The 21,858-nt window shown below is 39.5% G+C and overlaps 1 protein-coding gene across 6 annotated transcripts in view; it reads left to right on the forward strand.

The window, feature by feature from the left end:
• The first annotated feature begins 4,451 nt into the window (after positions 1-4,451).
• Positions 4,452-21,858, forward strand: part of RBM20 (RNA binding motif protein 20) — a 125,376-nt gene continuing 107,969 nt past the window's right edge. For 2 of the 6 annotated variants that reach the window (XM_044438507.1, XM_044438551.1), the window contains exon 1: positions 4,452-4,775. In XM_044438507.1, coding sequence (XP_044294442.1) covers positions 4,618-4,775 — 158 coding nt within the window. In that variant the 5' untranslated portion in view covers positions 4,452-4,617. Of the gene's footprint in view, positions 4,776-4,810; positions 5,247-5,285; positions 8,610-11,719; positions 11,767-17,421; positions 17,481-21,858 lie in introns of those variants that run through there. The other 4 variants (XM_044438561.1, XM_044438521.1, XM_044438545.1 and 1 more) reach the window with 4 other exon arrangements.

The following is a 21,858-nucleotide window of genomic DNA, read 5'->3' on the forward strand; positions in this document are numbered from 1 at the left end:
TTTGGTCAAAACATTTTTGTTTTGTTGCTCCCCTTTGGATCCTGGCTCCTCCTCCTCCTTTATAAACTTTCAAGACTACAAGTAACTTTTACAGGTTTAGGAATTCAACTATTTCAACAGCATTCCTCCTTACCACTTCCTTTCATGGCCCGCTATGCATTATCCACTTCAAATCAAGACTGAGGGAATATCGCTGTGGAAGCAGTTTCCACCTGCTTAGTAACAGGGGCTCTAGGAAACAATGTCATTACAAATTTAGGACCAAACTGCACAGTCTATTACATGCATTGTTAGAGACTGCACCAGAGTTTAATAATAAAATGTAATAAATAATAATAGGCATCACTGCATGCAGGAATTGGAGGATTAGGGTTAACTCTTTCCTCATCTGTAGTCCTGATGAATTCCAATCTCCCTTTTACTATTAGCCTTAGGTTGAACCTTTTCTCCACTGTGGTCCCTGGCACCTATTATTAAAAACCAGATATAATTTCTAGTTACACATTTGGTGTTGCATCTAGTTATTGTTATTTCTAGTTTGCGGAAACAACGGTACTATGAAGGGGCTAGACATCTCTAATTAATGCTGACAGACCTCCTGATTTTCAGAACCTAACACTCAGGGGTAGTGCCTAGGAGCTCAAAAATACAGCCAGTGTTTGACCAGGATGAAGGACATTCCATGGATTGCTTATTAGTAAGAAATCCTAAGCCTTTCTTAACTGATTTCTTATGCTGAATTTAAATCGCTCTTTGCCTCTCCGTCACTCATCCCTACAGAAAGACCCTAGACAGGAAAATATGGAGAAAACTAGTAGCAGATCAGAATAGGAAGTCATCTTGGAACAGACTCTGTGGAACATATAGCCTGTCCCTTTATTTTAGCTCCCTATCCTTGGGGTAGTCCTTCCCCATAAGAGCCCAAGCAATGGTTTGATCTCAGGGGCTCCCATCCATCAAAAGCCCTACTGGCCCCTTCACAATAAATGGGAGGAAAGGCAGGACCTTCTGACCATCCTTCTGAAATTTTAGAATTTTAGAAGTTCCCCTCTGTACCAAGGGAATGACTGGGGGCCAAAAGATTGTTGGATCAATTTGATCCATGGCCTCTCCCTCCATGCCCACCATTACACCCTTTCACACGTGTTTGTGTCTCTTCCTGAAGTCAGTGTTCTGACCTTGGGAGAGGGAGCTGCCACAGAGATGTTCATGGTGGCTGGGAGGGTCTTGGTGGAAGGAAATCTACAGTCAGATATGCTGAAACTTGGTAACCCTGTTTTTGACAAAATACACTCAACACCACTAAATTAGAATGTTCAGCATGGTGTAGAATTCTCAGCATGATAACAAAACTGGCATGAACTGATATAAATTAGTAGTAAGTCCGTAATAAGAAAGCATAGCTTCATGAAAAGGGCCAATAATATTAATATAAAATTATAAAGGAAATTGTCATTTGATAAATAGAAGTGTTTTGACACATTTCACATGGAATGTATAAATGTTACTGAATTTAAGACAATAAAATGCCCCAAAAGGTGAAAAAGTGATAGACTGTAGTCAGGCTAATAAAATTAGAAGGCAGAAAAGTACACTTGTAAATAGAGTAGTAAATCAGCTATAGTTCAGGATTACTTATTGTAGTTTGCCTATTCCTGTTTTATGGTCATGAAATTGTTCTTCACAGTTTCCCACCCCTCCATTCATTCTGTGTAACAACTAGGACCCTAAATCACCACTCAGCTTGAATATGAGCAAAAGGAAAAATTAAAAACAGTCCTGACAATTGAATTATTTCCTGTTTGATTTCATCATCATTTCCATTTTCATTTGAATGCTTTTGCTTCTCCAGTGTTCTTCAGTTGTTCAATATTACTGAGAATTTTAGTGGTTTGCTATTATTTGTCACCTTTAAATATATTTCTCCTGATATAAGGTGTTATCCCATACATTTGTTAGCCCCAATATCTTTTATGCATATAGTTCATAATATTAGTTTACATTTGTAATGTATAGCATATATGTTACTTTAGAAGATTTAATTTGTATTCATTTGTAAATTTCCTTTGTGACTGTAGCTATAGATGCTTGAAGTTTAGAGGCAGTGATAGTAGCTGCAAACTAATACATGCTTCTTCAAAACAACAGCAAACAAACTTTTGTAGGAGTTCCATGGGATGCTTCTCCTTCATTTTCCTTTTATTTCCTTTTACACTGAAAGATTTTGTAGCATTGACACACAGGTGAAAAAAAGTTACCACTTCAGTTCTTGCAGAGAAAGAAGAATGAGGGATGCAAAGGAAGTATGTGAATAAAGCAAAAAAACCAAACAAACAAGCAAAACACATTCCTTATTTTGTCCATTGTTGTTAGTATTAATATTCTGTCTGTTTCCAAGTTATATTCCACAAAAAAATATTGGTACCAGAGGCTGAAGCTGCCAAGATACAGAGTCTCAAGACCAGCACCCCTTGATTAGCTGCTTCTCAGAAGGACCAGCCACCACAGCTGGGAACAGGGCCCATGGGAAGTGAACCTCTCACTCTTCACTATTATGGAAAGTTACCCCCTTGCACCACAGTTCCTCTTCAAAGGAGCAATCGCTTTCATTCACCTGACTCATCTTCTGAGTGCCAGTAGGCCTTGGATCTAGCACCAGCCCCACACTTAGTAAATGCAGGTGGCTTCTCAGTGATCAAGTGAAGGTGGCAAGGTGCAGCTGCCACGTCCATAATCCCAGCTGCACGCAGGCCAGAGAGAGTGTGGCAGTAGTGGTGGTAGCTGCTTGGTTGTCACTCCTTCCACTCTGGAGGCAATCCCACTTCCTGTGGACTCATTGCCCACAGAAAAAGAAGTGATGGCAGTTGCTTCTGCCACCTGTGCTGCTTAGCCCTCCAGTAGTGGATATGCCCAAAGCAGGTGCTGTTCCTCCTCTCCCTCTGGGTGGTACAGGGTAAGGAAGAAGAAGTGGAGCTGCTGGGGCCAATTCCAGCAACTGTACAACCCAAAGAGGTGGAGGCAACTGTAGCTACTCCTCACAGCTGCTTCTGCTGCTCAGCTGTCTGTCTGGATGAGCAAGCAAAGGCAAGCTGCAAGCAGATCCACTGGAGGAGGGGATTGGAGCAAGCAAGGAAGAGACGCCTCACCAAAGCCATGTTGCTCACCCTACCCCACCTCTGGAATAAGTTCAGTTAAAAATCTCGTGAGTGCTGCAAATTATAGAAGACAAACTACCTGTAAACATCGTGATAGTCATAATAATAAACGCTGTGCTAGATGAGAGCTCTGACCTATCTAGTCCAGCTTACTGTTCCTACACTGGCCATCTAGATGTCCATGGTACACAAGTAGGATATGACACAACAGCTTTTTTCTGCTTGTGTTTTCCAGTGACTGATCACCTCCAGCTGTGTGTGAAGGTATGCTGCTTGTCTCGACACTGATAGCTTTATTTATCTAGGCTTCTGTACTGGACTATTGGTGCAGTTTATAAATTTAATAAATAATCATCAATTTGTGACATCCCCTTTCAAAGCCGTCCCATTTGGTCACTCTTGCTACATCATCTTGTGGGAGTGAATTCCACCATAGTTTAACAATTTGGGGTGTGAAGAAATGTTTCCTTCTGTCCTTGCCGAATCTCCCACCATTCAGCTTCATGAGAGGAATCTCACATTCTAGTATTATGAAAAACAGAATCGCTTCTGCCCAGCAGGTATACATTTTGTACACCTTCATGATGTCCCTCAATTCAGTTTTTCTAAGGCAAATAAGATTGTGCCTATAACATGCAGGTGCACTGGGAATCTTGGTACATTTGTAGATTCCTGGTGAGGACTTATGTTTCACTCTGGGGGAGCACTTTCCCCCTAAGAAGCACCCTTGATCGTAAGTCCCCTGCTTGCAATGCCAGGTTGAATGAGTGAAGTAGGGAGCTAGGTGCTGCTACAGGTATGGCGGTGATGGAGATCATAAACCCCCACAGGCGGCTTGAGAGGGCAGAAGGCTTCCCGCTAGAGAAATGGGGATGCTTCCTCCTATCCGCCCCCTATCGGGGGCCCATGAGAAGGCGAGCCAAGCGCACGTGCGCGAAGGGTTGTGCCCTCAAAAGCTCGGAAGGCTGGGGAGCGGCAAGTGAGCAGCGCAGTGCGCCCAAAAGGGAGGCGGGAGACGGAGCTGAGCAGTGCGCCCCCTCCAAGGCTGCGCGGGGGGTCGAGTCGCTGCCAGCGTCTCCTTCTCGCCCGCGTCCATGCAGGAACGGGGAAAGCCCTTCTCCCCTCCCGTACGGCGCGCTCTCTAGGATGTGGGTGATTTCCGTCCCCTTGCAGCCCCCCCCCCCCGCCGTCCTCAATTAGCAAAATCCCCGAAATGGCCGGGGCTCTGCAGTCGCCTGGCACCGGCAGGGGCACCTCCTCCCTCCATTGGCTCCGCGGCACCAGGCATCACCATAAATGCGTCTCCCCAGCCTCCTGCTGCCCCCTCAGCGGAGACACCTTCCAGAAGGGCGCGAGCGGCGCTTGCCGCCACCGCCTGCTCAGAGTTGCTGCCGCCGCGCTGTCTAGGCGGGCGCGGCTGCCCCGCCGCCGACAGCTTCCGACTGGCCCTTGAGCGCCCTGAATGGTCCCCGCGGCTGCCATGAACCAGGCCCCGGACCCCAATGGCCCCGAGCAGCCTGGCAGAGATGCCCGAGAAGCGGCCCATCTCCCACCGGGTGCCAGCAGCGGCCCCGCCAGGGGGATGCCGCCGGCGCCCAGCCTGCCCCAGCTCATCCAAAAGTAAGCGCCGTTCCGTGGGGCCTGGGGGAGGGGGGCCGGGAAGAGGCCGGGGGCGAAGCCTGCTGCGCGGTTATCTCCTCCCTCTCGGGCGCCGCGCAGAGACCGGGAAGTGCCGGGGAGCCTCCGCTTGCAACGCTTCCCCTTTTGGCTCGTTCCGTCACGCTGGCGGGCTTTGCCTTGGAGTCCCTCGCGTGCTCGTACGAAAGGGGGACCCCTTAGCCGAGGCATTCGGACGCCTGCTTCGAAGTATTGCTCTCCCAAAGGGCGGCTGGGAAGGGCTTTCCCTCCCGCAGCAGCAGTCGCCGTTCTCGAGACGTATGCCGGTGATGCGCATTTGGGAAAGTTGATTTTTTGGCTTCTCGCTGCTCGACGTCCCCTCAGTTCACTTTTTCAAGTAGAAAGTCGAGCCCATCAGATGGTTTCAAAGACTGAGTTGCTGCTTATACTGCTATTATGCGTGGGATATTGCAGGTTTAGCGCTTACTTTCTTTTCCGCTTTGCAATGTGCCTGTACTGAGGCCTCGACTTAATACAAAGGAAATACACGTAGAGGTGTTGAACAACAACCCCACGAAGAGAAAATGGGCTTGGTGCTAAACCTCTAACACTACTAATAGTGGTAGCTAACATAAGAATTGGCCGTCTTTTAATTTCTGTACATTAACAGTGGAAAAGATGGGTATGCATGTCTGTCGAAAAGCAACCCACATTGTCTTCTTAATTAAAAGAAACACCTGAAAATGAATTGGGTGAGCTGTCATCATCGTCATCATTTATTTCTGTACTTCCCAATAGCTGAAGTTTTCCGGAAAGTGTACAAAAACTCTATTAGCTGAAATACGACTAACACTGCAACAGATGACATTGTGCTGAAGGTGGATAATTGTATCTACGCAAATCCAGGTGTAGGGTTACTTAATCTTGCCCAGTAATTCTATTGTTTTTTAAAGAAATTTGTTAGAATAGCAGACATTACTGCAAGAACCGTCATTTATTTGCCTCGACGGAAAAAAAGGACAAAAGATCGTGCAGCATAGCAATTTAGCATATGTTCAAAAGTACATTGTTAATATTATTAGCTGGTGCTCCCAAAAGCTAAGTAACCCTGTGTTCCTTCATCCAATCTGTTTTATGAGAATGCAGTATGTCATACGCTTATGTGTTATAATAATACAAAACTAGTAATGCTAGTCTTCTTTGGCTAGGAATATTCGAGACTACCACAGGAACTAATTTAAGAGAACTCTATATCCTTATGTTGTTAATATTTGAAAAGTATGAGTAATTTTCCCACAGGGAAAATTTTAGAGAATGCTATGTATACCAGATTCGTTTATGATGAAATAGCAGGTATGACATTATGATAACAGGCATTATACAGATAGTGCGTGTTTCAGATTTGGATGGCATGTTCACATTTTTGGGGTTATTTTAGTTTCCTGTGTACTTTTTAAAAGATCATTTTAGTGAACCATCCTCCTCTGAGTCACCATGACACAGTGAAAAGCATATGTAAGATGAATTAAGGAGTACTTAGAATTTTGCTCTAAGTGTTTAACTTGTTGATGTTTGGTTAGCACAACATTCCTAAGTAGTTTCCATGGAAATGATTTCCAGTGGGGTATAGTTTCACTTTAGGTTTGCGCTGGAAAGATGACCTAGGTCTTCAAAATACCTTACGGTATGGTAAGGGAGAGCTAGATCGTTTATCAGTGGGTGACATAAAGAAATTATAAAAACGTATATCAATTAAATTTTGTTATTGTTCTAATCCTACTCATGTTTACTCAGAAGCAAGTTTCATTGTGTTTAATGGGGCTTTCTCCTTAGCAAATTTGTTTATAACTATAGTCTAAGTCTTCTAAAAACTAAGAGAAAAATTGGTGGTCTAACAGTGCAGTTATATGCATGTCCATTGAGTTCATTGAGGCTCACTATCAGGTAAATGGATACTGGATTGCAGCCTAAAACTATAGATCCACAAGCTACCTTTTTTGGTGTGTGCTGAGATACAAAACTTGTAAAATGAAACTGCCATAATATCTGTCTTCAAAAGTTTGAATTAAAGAACATAACGTGTTTTACCCATTCTGTAACATGGTGGCATGGCGTAAAGTAGCAAATGTCAGATGCTCCCATTTGTGGTAGTGGAACACGATCGCCGTATTTGTAACTGCGCTGCACAATTTAATCTCTTTCTACATGTTGACATTATTAATATGCTTCAGTCTTAACTATAGTCAATAGAAAATGGATGTTGTCTTTGGGCTTATTATTTAAACGACTTAATATATTTAGGATATCCGAACAGATATTAATTGGTATAATGGCTATGAAAATTAGCAATTTGTGAAACTATCCGTTATTAAATGAAAGTTTTGTGAAACTTTATCCGTTATTAAATGACAATAAATATTAAAAGAACAACTTCATGAAGTAGGTCTTAAAGATAGCTTGAGAATCGATTGTATTCCATTGTTTTTACGTAAGCAGAAATATTACCATTACTTTGCTCTAGGGACTTAATTCTCTTCATACTGATTTTGTTGATCTCTTGGTTTTTTATTATCGAAGCAAATTGAGGAGTGGACATACCATAAATAACATTCTGTATCATTTTTATTAAATATTACAATCTTGATTGCTCTGGTTTCTAAATCTAATTTATATCCTGACAGTTGGCTTCAAAACACTACTGTTTCCTGGATTTTAAGAAAATATGGTACACTTTATGAACATAATGTTTTCTACAATTGTAAGCATCATGAATTTGTCCATAAGAATGTGCAGTTGATTGTGTATTGATTTACATCATTCTTGGAAGCATGAGATTTGGTTGGTGGTGTTAGTACCTACAGAAAGACTGAAATTCCGGACATAATATGGGCACATTTGGTGTAGGACATACTTTTGGTTTATATTTAAAAAGAACTTACTGTGGGAAAATGGTAAAAGAATAATAATCCTGTGTTGTATAACATATTCCTATACACGTATAAATTAGACAACTGATTTAATCATTAAATTCCAAAAGTGAGTCGATCCACTGTAATTTGTTGTAAAAAACAGAGTGCATGTAGGAGACACAAATTCAGCTCTTCACTCAGATGCTAATGTTGTGAAGTTCCCTGGATTCACACAATTGACCTTGGAAAAATCAGCATCTCTTAGACTAATATATGAGAATCACTGTAAAACCAATTAATATTTAAGTCTGAACTATAGAAAACATTATTAAAGAGTAATAATGTTTACTCTTTATCCTGGTCATACTACATTTGACCTAAAAACACTTTGTAGAGGTATTTTCCCGTGCTTATAAAGTAAAATAAGTTGTTAGAAAGACACTAGTGATGTGTTGGTAATACCATTTCACCTATTCTTTGTTTACATGGGAGCACATACATTTTAAGTGGGATCTGACTTCGTATGGACTAGAGCAGTAGGATGTTGACCTCAGAAGAGTAATGTGGGATGTACTCAATTGGAGGAAATAGATGGATGAAATTATATGGGTATAGTTAGGCAACTGTATCACAGCAGTGGAAAGGATGTGTGTGTACTCAAGCTGGGTGGGCAGAGTTCAAGCTGATTCCATCTGTCAAAGGAGTTACCGTTTGCTTCTTGAATTTCCAAGGTGTATTTGCTACATTGATGTGTGATTGTAAAAAATATACTGAAATAATAGGAGGAGGGGGAGAAGATGGTATCTAAAGAAACTGATTGAAACAAATTGCCGAGGCTGTGGTCCATCAAGCAATTATCAACATTTGGATGGTCTGAGTATCCGGACAATCTGCTGAAAGGTTAAAAGACAGTAATGCACATTCCAAGGTACCCTTTTTTCCTAGCCAACATGCTTAAGATCACATGCCATTATTGTCTATCTAAATTTAGTTAAGTTGATATTAAGTATGCTTATGTACTTGATAAAAATAATCACTTTTGAAGAAGAATAAACACTGCAAGGTATGTGGATAAATTTACTTATCCAAAATGCTCATAGCCTTTCTCACCCTACATGCTGTAACAGGTTTGGTTTTCTGTGTGTGTGTGTGTGTGTGTACCACGTTAAATAACTATTTAAAGCATTTGTTTTAACTTAATAAAGACACAGCAGTGTTTGTTTTACTCATTGGATTTCAGGTTACATAAAATTGAAGCCGTATTATTCATTATCTTGAGGGCTAAGAGAAGACATAAATATATTTCATCATACAAACTAGTAACAGAAAAGGGTTTTATATTATTTGCACCTTACTATCCAGATGTGTTACTTATCATTGTGTTTGTGAGATTTTCATATTTTTTGTTTATTTGATTTGGTAAAAGAAATGTGTTTTCATTTTCAGTATTTTGCTTCCGCTTGCCTTAGTGAAATCCTTCCCTCCATGTGAAAAACTTTTGTTAACCTTTTTCTTGTTATTACTTCACTTTTTCTATTTTTGCAAACTAAACTGGAACTAAATCCCTATCCATGTGGACTGTTAAGAAATAGACTGCAAAGAAAATACAAATGCCCACAAAAGGCAGAACTAATTGGAAGCTTACAAAGCTACATTTTCCTTTGTGGTAAATTCCACATCTCATTTTTTCTCACCACATATTATGATAGCCTTGTCTCAAACGTCAGGCACATGACATGTACACTGTCTGAACTGCTACTTTTGACAGTGATTAAGAATATAGTTAATCAGAATGAAAAGTGTTTTCTTCTCCCGACTCCCTGCCCTGCCCACGGTGCTTCAGAACAGAATTAGGCAAAATTTTAAAGGAATAAAATATGCAAGAACAACTTTAAGACCACCATACATATATGGCTTTTTAACGTTTTCTTTCACTCTGTTTGGACAAGTGCAGGAAAAAGGCTACACACAAGCCGCTGAGAGATGCATGAAGCAGATGATTGAAATAGGCTTTCTGTTTAAAGTTTGCACTATAAAAGAGTCCATTTTTTTGCAACTTCCCTATGGAATATGAAAGGAAAGCTTTGAAGAGAGTTTCCTTTTTAGATGGAATCACCGTAACATAAACTTTTGAAGTTGTTCAGGCGATGTAGCAATGAAATGGTAGAAGCAGTATAATCCTGAATGTCATTGCTTCCCCTTTAAAGAATGTGGAATCCCCTGAGAATATACATATCCCCTCTAATCTATGTTTTATGGCTAGTTCCAATCATTATCTAATTCTGGGTGGCTGTGCTGAACATGGTGATTGTAGGAAGTGAAAAAGAAGAGCGGGACACGGATCTGTAGAGAACATGCTTTGGAATTGTAACATTTGCCTGTAGATTCCATGGCACGTATCATTTTGAATAGAATACAACATACTCCAGGGCAAGGATGAATTAAATGAACACATGGCAATGGATTCATATCTCGTGTTAAAAGAAAATAAATCAGCTGCGTCTTGCTCTTAAAAAGGCTCTCCAAAGCTTTCCTTTCATATTCCATAAGGAATATTGCTTTTCATGACACTGATGATCATTTTAAAAGAACGCATATGCATTAATTTGCTGCATCTGCTTTATGAAATTGGTAACTGATGCAATTAGCCTTTCAAAAGCTATATGAAGTTGCTACTGAACCTTCCCCCTTCAAGGGGGAACAAGCTGGAAAAACAGCAAGTATTAAGTAAATAATATCTTAGCGGTTTTAAATTACAAATGCCCCAAAGTGTAAGAAAAATGATCTTGGAATTCCATCATTAAGAAGATCAACTGTGTTGTAAAATGTTTCTTTATTGGTGTTTGATGTGTTTCATCTGTTGCCTTTGGGCCTTTTACACAAAATATGTATCAGTTTGAAGTCTTTGTTTTAAATCTTAAGACCTAGTACATTTGTGTGCTTACAGTATGGAGACATTAGTATCTTTATTATTTTCACAACTCATTCATAATCACTATCACTGATATTTCAAGCCTTTTGTTAGAACACAAACAATTGTATTTGACATTCTTTTTTGAAACCATTAAAATATATGCAGTAGGTTTATAGTTCCTTATCTGAACATCATTGATGACCATGAGAATGTTATTCTATAATGACAGAACTACTGATGTGTACATGAATGGATCCAGACTTATTCATGTTTGACATAGTAATACATCCTATGCATTTATAAGGATCTAATTTGTGTCATTGAGATAAGTGAATCTTCTCTAATTATCAATGCCTGGGTCTAATTAACAATGTCTGGGTCTAATGATAAAACAGTCAACCAGTATTTCACAAGTAGAGCACCCATCTTTCATGGAAACATTTCATACTGACATGTAGAGAGCCCTTAACAGCATGAGATTCATGGCAAACCACGGATTCCCACCAGTTATCGGTCAGTACAGCCAGACAGTCATGGAAAAAGAAGAGTAGTCCAACCCATGCACCACACACAACTTACCAGGCACAAAGACATCACAGCATCTGATACTGCATGCTCCTTTCCGGCAAGAATAACTGACTGACTTTTTCCAAGAATCTCAGAACACATGGATTAAATTTTCCTTATATCACACAAACTGCGGTAAGGCGAAGAAGCATAAGGCAGCATCCAGATAGCTCCCTTGGGCAGAGGACCACATACAGAACAAATATATAGTATAGGGCTCCCTGGGAGATTATTGTTCAACACCAGGGGTGCAGGTGCTCTTTCAGTCTGAGGACCAGATTCAACTTTGGATGTGTTCTTTGGGGCTCCATTCCAGTGGTGCCTGGCTCGAAGGCAAAACCAGACAGCGAAAATGCCAAAAATGTCAGCAGTGTAACTAAATGTCACAAGATGAATTTCAACCTCTTACAATGGGAAAAGGCTGCACAAAAGCTGGGAAAGCACAGAATGACAAATAGAGGACAGGGGGTGGATCCAGGAGAAGGGTGGTATGGCTTTTTGGGACATTTGGAGAGCCAGATTGGGATGAGTGAAGCAGCAAATCTGACTTCTGGGGATGAGCTTTTGCATCCATGGGTGAGGGAAGGATTCTTTTGTCAAGCAGGTAAAAGGGGAAGCTGAATAGGCAGCATGAGAAGGTACATTCAGGCTCTCATAGGAACAACTTCCATTAGCTTGCAACGTATGGCACGGAGTCAAGAAACGGTGTGAACTCAAGTCCCGCTCCGGTAGGAACAAGGTTGCAGTTAAGTTGAGGCGCAGCTGTTCATAGAAAATGTTCTCCTTTTGTGTGCAATTTGCCGTTTTTCCATAATTGCTACTTGCTTCTATAGCTTTGCATAACATTAGGTCAGACAGGTGTAGGTGTGTTTCTTATCATCTGAGCTCATTTTTCCTCTCTGCCATTAGTATGCCAACACTGGATACACAGTTGGTCTCAGGCCTGTACTCTGCCTTTATAGATAGTGTAACATGGTGTTGTCATTGAAAGTGGAACTGAAGCTTAGCTCAATAAAGTAGGTGCTCACTGAATTAGAAATGCTTTATGGCATATAAAAAATTTCTATAATTCCCAGTATTCTCCAGCCAGCCAGTTACAGGACTTTTAAAAGTCCAGACATGCATAGGATTTTGTCCTTGGTGATTTTAATCCAGAAAGATTTAGTGTAGCATCTGTGAATTCTCTCTAGGCAGTGATGCAAATACTCCTCTGGGTTACGGTTTGCAAAGCTACGAAGGGTTTGAGTGAAAGTGGCAGAAAATTCAGGTTCTGTGTGACTGAACACCGCTGAGAAGCCATTTGAAGGCCATTTGAATATTTGATAGCAAATGTTTTTCTGCATCTCTACTCAGTGCATCCGAGTGGAGTTGTGGTGAGGGAGGGATTAGATCCTGGTCTACTCCTGGAGATAGCCTCTCAATATTCAGTTGTGACTTTCTTTGCTAAGCAGTGATGTGGAGAGGGATAAAATTGCTTACGTACAATATATTTTATGGTGCCTGATGCTCCTGCTTGCCCTGCTAGGTTGGACTCATTTCAGTTGTTTCCTTCAGAAGAAGCTAGAGAAGAGTTTACCTGATCTGCTGCGCCTCTGACTCTAGCCCATGTCAGCTTGTTAAAGCAAGCCACGGGAAGCAGAGCCTTCTAGAGATGTACCTTTGGCAAAAAGCATGTGCCTGTGATGTTTAAAATAGGCCACTATTTATCAATGTTTAAAAAGTGATGGTATCTAAAATTGTTGACAGTGATAGGCCATTTGCCATTTGCTAATTTGCCATTTTGGGGCCTAGGTGATTTCATGGAAAGCAGTGACACAACTGCAGGTACTTCTGATTATGTAAAGGATTACTTGTAAGTCATCTGTTCTCATATGTGCCTGACTTGGTCCCAAAGTTAATCATCTAGGTCTAAGGACAATTTTGGTGGTCGCACTGTAATTACAGAATGGTCTTGAGAGGAGCTGGTTTGGTGCTTACCTTGCTGTCATTTCAGTGTCTGGTGAAGATCATCTTAGTTTTCTATATCATTTAATTTTGTTCAGTTTTTAATTCAAATTTTATTACACAATGCTAATGTTGCTTCTATAAATCATAGTCTTGTAGTTATCTATAGTAACCCAATCAACTCCATTGATCCTTGTTAATAACAGGAAGATGCTGTATAATACATACTGTATGTTGACAGCTTAAGGTTTGTATTGCTATAGATAGTTTGTATTGCTATAGATTTTTTTTTAAAATAGTTCTTTGTATACAAATTCAAACATTGTATATATTCATCTGACAAAATAAAATGAGGTTTGTTGGAGGTTAAGAATCTGCGTGGCTCTTGGGGACTTTTTAAAAAAGGAAGAGAAAACTTGTATCAGTAAACAAGTGTAATTATCTGCCCTTGCCCCATTAACCCATCTTAAATGCTTTCTATTAGCACTTAAATTCATAACCTAACTACGCATATCCACTAAGCCACCTATTTGAACTTTCCTCTTTCAACACCTGAACTATTGGCACATTCTTTGCCATCACCACTCTCCTCCCAGTTAGGAACCATGCATCATGGTCTTTGCTCAATTTACAATTTTATTTGGGATCATTTTACTCTCCCTCCCTTCCTCCCTTTCTTTCATATCATCTGTGTCTTTTGCCTGGTCCTGAAATAGGGCATGGAAATGAAACATCTAGATTGGTTCATTTAATTCTGTTAATTCTAGGATTCCTTTGCTGCTAGAGATTTAACCTAGACGGCTGTAGATCTCTTGAAGAGTATCCTAAGTACTGATACGAGCATTTGTTAGGAACTGGAAATGACAACTTTTGCTCTTTGAATCATAGCTGGATTAACAGGCCTAAGAGAGTATAGCCTGCAGCCTAACTTGTCAGGGTGTGCTCAAGCTGGCAGATCCCAAACTTTCATGTAAAAATGAAACAAGCCACTAGCCCTTGTAGAATCTGGGACACGAAGCAAAGCACCCGGACATAATCCAATTGTTTTGCATGAAATGAGCTGACCGCCACCTGCCAGTGTGTTTAGCCAATGAGTGAAGTCACAGCTATGAGAACACTTGGCATAGATGTAAGTGTAGAGTGACCACTTTCTGCAGAGGGGACTTCTTGATTCATCATGACCCCTCTTCCCCTTTTAACAATTACCCCCCCATACACACATGTGCCGTATATATTTAATTGAACTATAGTCCACAGAAACTTATGCTAGAATAAATTTATTAGTCTTTAAGGTGCCACAAGATACCTTGATTTTGTTAACAAAGTTGATTTGAGTTGATATTCTTGATATTCTACTGTAAGAGCCATTTTAATTGATTTTCAATTTAGCGTGTTAAAGCGTCAAATACTATATTTTTGCTTTTTAATTTTTGTAAACTGTGCAGAGAGCTTGACTCCTAAGTGGAATGGAAAAGTAATAAATGAAATGAAATGTTCAAGCAGAATGAAGGCATTAATGTGGGAAAATTTGAGAAGCAAGTAGCCCTTTCTCATTTTCAGTGGTATGAATAATTAAAGGCAATGCCTGTCCTAAGTCTCCCTACCCAGGACTTCTATAAGCTAAATTTACGTGTTGGATATTAAATGTATCTTGTCTCTACTATACATGCCTGTAAATGAGTCCATAGATTAAGACAGGATGAAATGCACTGTAGTCCATTTTACATGTTGGGCTCCTGCTGAACACCTTGTGAGACATCTTTGTTAGTATCACATCCGTTTATTATCGTATATTCTGCCTTACCTCCAAGTGCTAAAGTTCTCCCAAGCTTTATCTGCACAACAATCCCATAAGGTAGGCTAGGTTGAGAGAAGGTGATTGGCCCAGTAAGAAATGGGAATAATTTCTCAGGCAAGAAAATCATGTGGGTGTATCTGTGTCTATCCATCTGTCCTGTTGGCTATTATGGCTGAATGCTGTGAGGAAGTCTGTGCTTTCTGGGACAAAAGGAGATAATGTTTTGTTACATGTTTATGTTTTCTGTGTTTGTCTGCTGTGTGTTGTTTAAAGAAAAGCCTGTATTTGAATTTGAGTTCTCCATCACAGAAGATCTTGCTGTCTTCTGCTTCCGGGATAGCATGGAAAACAATTTCCATAAAATATGTAGTAAAAACATTTTGGTTTAGTGTTGTACTTTGATGACTTTGTAAACCACTCAGGGAGTCTTTGGGCTGATGGGTGGGAAAGAAAGACAATAAATAAAAAATAATTCATGGACACAGAAATCTTTTGTGAGTTGAGTATTATGTTTAGAATACTGGCCTCACTTCAGACAACCCCAGGTCTGATCAAGGCCTTGATCTGTCCCTGCTCTTAATTAATAGTATATGCTGAAATATTTTTTTGGTTTTGCATCTCTTTGTAAACTATCAGCTTTCAACGTCACCATCATTTGTGAAGTTGGCAATATTCTGAGTAGGTAAACTAGTTTTTGAAGTCCTGCATTTTTCTTCAGCGTTACAGAATTTACAATGATTTTTTTATCCAGCTTATAATTAAATTAACAACAACAAAAACTAGAGTTATAAGCACAGAACAAATGCAAATATAAATACATATTTGGAAAATTGAAAAACTGGGTGACAAGGTTTAGACTCAACTTTGAAAACTAAAATGTCAGGAGCCCACCTTGAAAATGCTATTCTATAATTATTGTGCTGCTAAAGAGATTAAGAAGGAATTGTAGAAAGAAACTGTAGATTTGAACAAGGATGTATGAGAATGTTATATTCAGCTGGTATAATTGAAATCCAGCAGGTTCATGATTTGTACACAACCAAGATAAGCAGTTGTGCAACTCTGCAGGTAGAATTGTTTAACAATGTGTTGGGAAAATTCACATATGACGTGACTGTCTGAAATAAATAGATTACATTTAGTTACCTAGAAAAAAATAAAAATGAAAGGGGTATCCATTATATTCAGTGGTGATGATCTAGTAATTATATGACAGAAATGGGGAAATAGCTATCTAACACCAAATACCTAGGGATAACTTCAAGAAAGAAGTTGCCATTTTTAATTTATCAGGCAGTTTTTATAATGGGCAGCAGAACATTTTAAAATAGACTGTCATTTGTGCTCACACTCGTGCATGAACCACTGAAAGTGAATGTATCAGAAACATTTTTCTAGATGACTGCTCTCAGCTTTACTGTTCACAATCTCAGCTTTCATGAAAAAGAGCGCAGTTCAACTCATATTTGCAAGATCAGCTTGAATTAATTGGCTTCAGTGCAGTTTTAGACACACACAATACAGCATTTGTTAAGCATATACAGAGATCTAAGTTGCACAAATTGTCTTGTCATCCTAACTTGGATAGCATGGCTTGTTGGCAAGGAAAATGATCTTCTAATAGCTCATGGATTTTGGTGGGGCTGTTGGCATGTGATTTAAATAACCCACCTTTTTTGATCATGCAAACCAGGTCAAAATGTCCTAGACCCAGGTATCCATTCCAAAAGCAAAGGAGATGCTCAGTGACAACACGTTTTGGGCATGGAGCATAGCCTTTCACAGAATGGAAAGAGAGTCTTACCAAATGCAAATATTTGAATCACACCATGTGGGTTCAGGGCTGTCAGGCTAGGAGGACATTTGGCAGAGAGACAGGCAGCAGCTAGAAGAACTAGGTTTTCCTCCCTTTGCATATTCAAGGCAACAGACCATTCCTTTGCAAACGTTCTTTCCCCCCCAAAGTATATCCAGTAAACTCAGTCATCAATCTCTGAGCATGCACAGAGTGGCTTGTTGAACGCAGTCTAGTAATGACCTCCTTTTGAGTATGTCTGGTCCCCATCCTTTCTGGAAGTGAGCTTGCTTTTTCTTTGTTTACCATGTCTCTAGTTGATTAGCCCTTCTCTCCCAATGCCATGTCATGGGGCCAAGAGTCGTACGAGCTTCATCCAGCTTGGAGAACTCATTTCCCATGTTCCCTCCTGACAGTTATACATCTTGGTTATTTTCAGAGCTTGCCTCAGCACCTGGAAAGAGTGGCCTTGAGATAAGTTTCTCTGTTTTTCCCCTCTCCAAGACTGATGCCCCAAATTCCCAGGCCCTCTCAGCTTCCTCCTCTGACTAGTCCAGATTGGCATGACCTGGGAGCACATGCCGAAAACAACTGTCCCTCTCAATCCCGACAAACTGCAAGGCTTCGTTTCAACTTATGGATCCATGAATCCACAGAATTCTTTTGTTCCTTTCCTACTCCCCTTCAATATCCTTTGATTCTCATTCTGCCTCCTTCTCTAGGTACTGTTTGAGAGCCCAGCCAGGATCAGTGGCATTGCTAAGAACTGATAGACTGTTTGGTAAGGCAAAGTATTTGTTCACTTATTTTACATCAAATAATCAAGTAATGTTTGCATGAGTTGCATATATGATATAGTGATTTGTTTCCGGGGACATAGTCACATTTAACTTTCTGGTTTGTAGAAGGTGGGTTTTTTCTCCCTCTCTTCGTTTTGATGAATCACTTGTGATGAACCAAACCCCTTGCTCTTAGGATTTTTGCAGCAGGATAGATTTTGATTAGCACATGGGCAATAAACTTTACAAAAACAAATGAAATTCTGCCCTCCTTCTCTTTCAGCATAGACAAAGAGAAATTACTTTTTATCGACTGTATCTGAATTTTAAAATCTTTAACCTTTGGCACATAAGGTAAAACTGAAGCTGTTTCGTAAATCAGTTAAGCTCATTTCTACATTTCATGACACATGAAAGCAACGTGAAAGAAGATATCTTAGACTATATATCAACGAGCAGAAAGAAGAAAAATTGTGGTTGACACTGACATTTTAAATTATCCTCTAATGCAGTAAAATTTTATGCCATAAGTGATCATTCATTTAGTACATATTAACCAAATTATATTTCAATAGGCTATTTGTATACTTTTTATTTCATACTAACCAGTTTAAAAGTTATTGTACTGATGCAGATAGCGTAGAGAAAATATAGAATATATTCTTTGAAAAATGTATTCTCTCTTATGGGTGCAGTCATAAAGATATTTTAAAATGCTGGTAGTATGAAAGCATCATTGATTAAGAAAGACATCCAAAGTAAAATACAGAGTATCAGTTACTGTCATCAATCCAATTTACAAGTGGGCTTGCAAATCTTAAGCAGAGGGCATCACTCTCATAGGGCTGTGTGAGCCTGGGGGAAGGATCTACCAGGTCTAAATAGTATTAGACCAAGTGTTTGAAGGGAAAGAGAATTAACAAAATTTGTGTTAAACAATCACTTGAATACATCCATTCAGCAATTCAATGGGAAATAAGCTGGGATACATTCTGGACTTTTCAGGATTGTTTAGCAAGATAATGAAATCTGAAGAATAATAATGAAGATAAAGTACAAAGAAATCTGAGTTTAAAATGCCACCCTCTTTTACAAGAACATGGAAGTCAGACAAGTAACTTCAGAACTCTGGCTCCTTTTAAGAGTGATTTTTAAAACAGCTACCCGTGGTTTTTGTTTGTTTGCTTGCTTGCTTATTTTTTTTTACATGGACATAATCATTCATGCCTGCACATGCCCTTGGCAAAAAAGTGGACAATCCCAATCAAGAAACCTCTTTTAAAAGGAATCAGAGTTTGGACAAAATTCAGAACTTAAAGATGAATGAAGCTTGGTTGTCAGTAGCATTCTAGGGTGTGGAAAAAGTATATATGCTACTGTCCTATTTTGTTTTCTATGTTTTGACTGAATGCTTGAGCGGGGAAGAGGGTGTTGTTGGATGAACTTTCCTTTGTCCTCCACAAAGGTGAGAACAGACTCTGTCCATATATATCTGTACACCTGTAGGGTATGTGATTGGAATAGGGAATCCTGGCATAATCAGGATTATTAAATATGAATTCATAAATGGTGTGTGTACAGCACAGTTATGTGGATAGAACAATGTTCCTATTTTTTCCAGAAACTGGAGAAATCAGGAGTGAGTTCACCTACAATGTGTTTGTCAGCATGGAAGTAGGCGTGCATGAGGAATGCTGTTTTTTTAAAATTCTGCTACATAGATACTGACATGATCGGCTGCTTGTAGACTAAAGCTTCAATTGGAAAGTAGTTATCCACTCATTTTTTGCACTTCCCAAATGTTCCAATGTTGCTTTTGGTTTTTTAAATTAAATCAGAGTAGAGAAGTGTTTCGTGGGAAATGTGCATGCAAACTTGCATATTTTTTACACAGATTTTTTAAATGCGGAAACAGGATGAAAGAGACTTACAGGTGAACATAGTCAAAAGTGACACACATTAGAAACAGACAGATTACCCATCCCTAGGTGGAAGATAATGTATGGAGCTACTACTCTTTCCTTATAAGGTACCATAGAATTGTTTGTGCATGCTGGCATATAGAGACAAAAAGATCTGTTGCCTTCCTGCCTTCTGCTACCTGCTATATTATCATTGTTTTGCCAGAATAATGAAATGTTATGTATCAAACACTGGCCCCAACTTGCCTGTCTTCTTTCAAGTTGAATATACAAAGAAATCAAATTCAACACTTGGCTAAATAGTTATTATCTACCAGGGCATATCAAATATGATTGATTAGAAGTATTTTCTTTAAAATATAAGAAACGTTCATACAGTGCTCACCTTATTTTTCTAGCATCTCTATTAAAGGAGGGAAATGGTTTTCCAAAATAATAAATACATTCTAATTTCCAAAAGTTCTGCAATTATATTTGCATTTTGAGACTGATTGAGCTATAGTAGCTAGAAGGAACATTCTCCTGATGCACAGGGAATACAGATTTAACTGTGGCTACAGGAGTTATTAATAGAACATGCTGCATTTCCTTCATAGAAACATATGATGAGCACTTTGCTGAGAAAAAAAACCCTGCTGTGCCTTTCAGTATTTAGGGCCAGTTCATCACCTAGCTAAAATTAAAAGTGAAGTCAGACAGTTCTTGTGTTCTATTTTTAATCCATTTTAGTATGTGAGTGTAAAAGTCTTCTTTAGTATTTTATTAGTTTGATTATCTACTTATTCAAAACACAATCTTTTAATGTCATGATTGCAGCACTGTAAACTTATAAGGTGGCTAGATTAATAAAAGTTTTCATTTAACTAGGCCATATATAAACTTCTATTATTCTATCTGTGTGTGTGTGTGTGTGTGTGTGTGTGTATTCAGGAACATGAGCATTTATTTTGATAATCACGAAGAGTTGATGTCCGTGAGTTCAAATACACAGTATGTTACAGGCAAGTGACAAAAAAGAAAGGCTTCAATGCATTTGGTACACGCTCCAATATTTTGTCTGCTGAAAGACCTGTTGCATTCTGGTCACAGAATGACACATTTTCTAGCTTTTTGCTTTGTGCAGGACATAGTCACCTGCACATACAGTGGTACTTTGGCTCACAAACTTAATCCGTTCCACGATTCTGGTCATGACCCAAATTGGTCGTGACCCAAGTCAACCATAAGGTTCAATGTAAATAAGGTTAATCCGTTCTGTAACCATTTCTTATCACAAATATTTGAAACAACGTGACAAAGAACAACAAAGTAACAAAGAACAACAAAGATTGTGACCATCTCATAATCCTAGGCTCCCCCAAACACACCAGTGCCTCACCAGTGGGAAGGGTGTGTAGAGAGATTTGTGATTTTACCACTTTCCCAGGTGTCCTGCACTCCTAGTCCCCACAAATGTGGAGGGCCAACTGTATTTAATTTTTTTGGACTGCAGTCAGCTGTGATTAAGTGAAACCATAGTAATGGAAATAGCAGATATGGGGGTTTTACTATACATTGAAACAAATGGAAATTTGGATTCCTACCCAGAAGTTACATTTTTCTTCTTGGTTTATAGGTTACATTAATTTCTAAATACTTCTGCTATTGAGGAAATAAAATGAGCAAACTCCACTTCTTTCAGGAACCAGACTGAAAGAAATGAAATGTGACCCCTTTCAAACAGGTACCACTTAGTATGAGCTTAGATGTATTGAGTTGCATCCGATGGTGTCATTCTGGCAATAGAAGGGAAGCTGAAAGTGAAACAAATTTCTTTCTGAAGCCCCCAGCATGTCCTCCAAATATGCTTGCTCCAGAACATTGTGGGATCCTTCGGAGCATATTTGAGTTGTACAAGGGCACTGCCGCATGGAGAAGAACAAGGGGAAGTCCCATTGTGTGAGTGAAATCTTGGATCTAACCCACAGTAATTGTTCAAATATTCTTTGAAATTACACATTCCAAGTACCAAGAAATGCAGTTGTTTAATCTACTAATATGGTCATAGCCAGTAGGCACTAAGAGGCGTCACAGCCCTTTTGTCTGCCATAACTTGAGTGCTGTGATGACCCAGCAGGGCGGAACAGCCTAGGCAGCTGAGATTAAGGGAACCTTTGAATAAAGATTTTAACATCAGTTGGTGTTTTTGTGCCTGTGTGCATCATGATCTGGTACTCTTTCATATTCCTCATTTGTATATTACAACTAGTGCTAGAAAGGAGAGTTCACTCTCACTTGTGCATCTGTTTGTCCCAGCAAGTTAAAATGCACAAAGCTTTACCTGCTGTTCCAATCATACTCAGGTTCTAGATAGCTTTTGGCTAGTTTGCTGAATACTAAGTGGGAAAAGATGGCGCACAAAATTTGAGTGTTCAAGTTCAATCCAAACTTTGATTCAGTCATGCGTGAGCCCTTGTTT

Source organism: Varanus komodoensis, unplaced genomic scaffold (assembly GCF_004798865.1).
Source record: "Varanus komodoensis strain SLA01 unplaced genomic scaffold, ASM479886v1 scaffold1, whole genome shotgun sequence".
Lineage (NCBI taxonomy): Eukaryota > Metazoa > Chordata > Lepidosauria > Squamata > Varanidae > Varanus > Varanus komodoensis.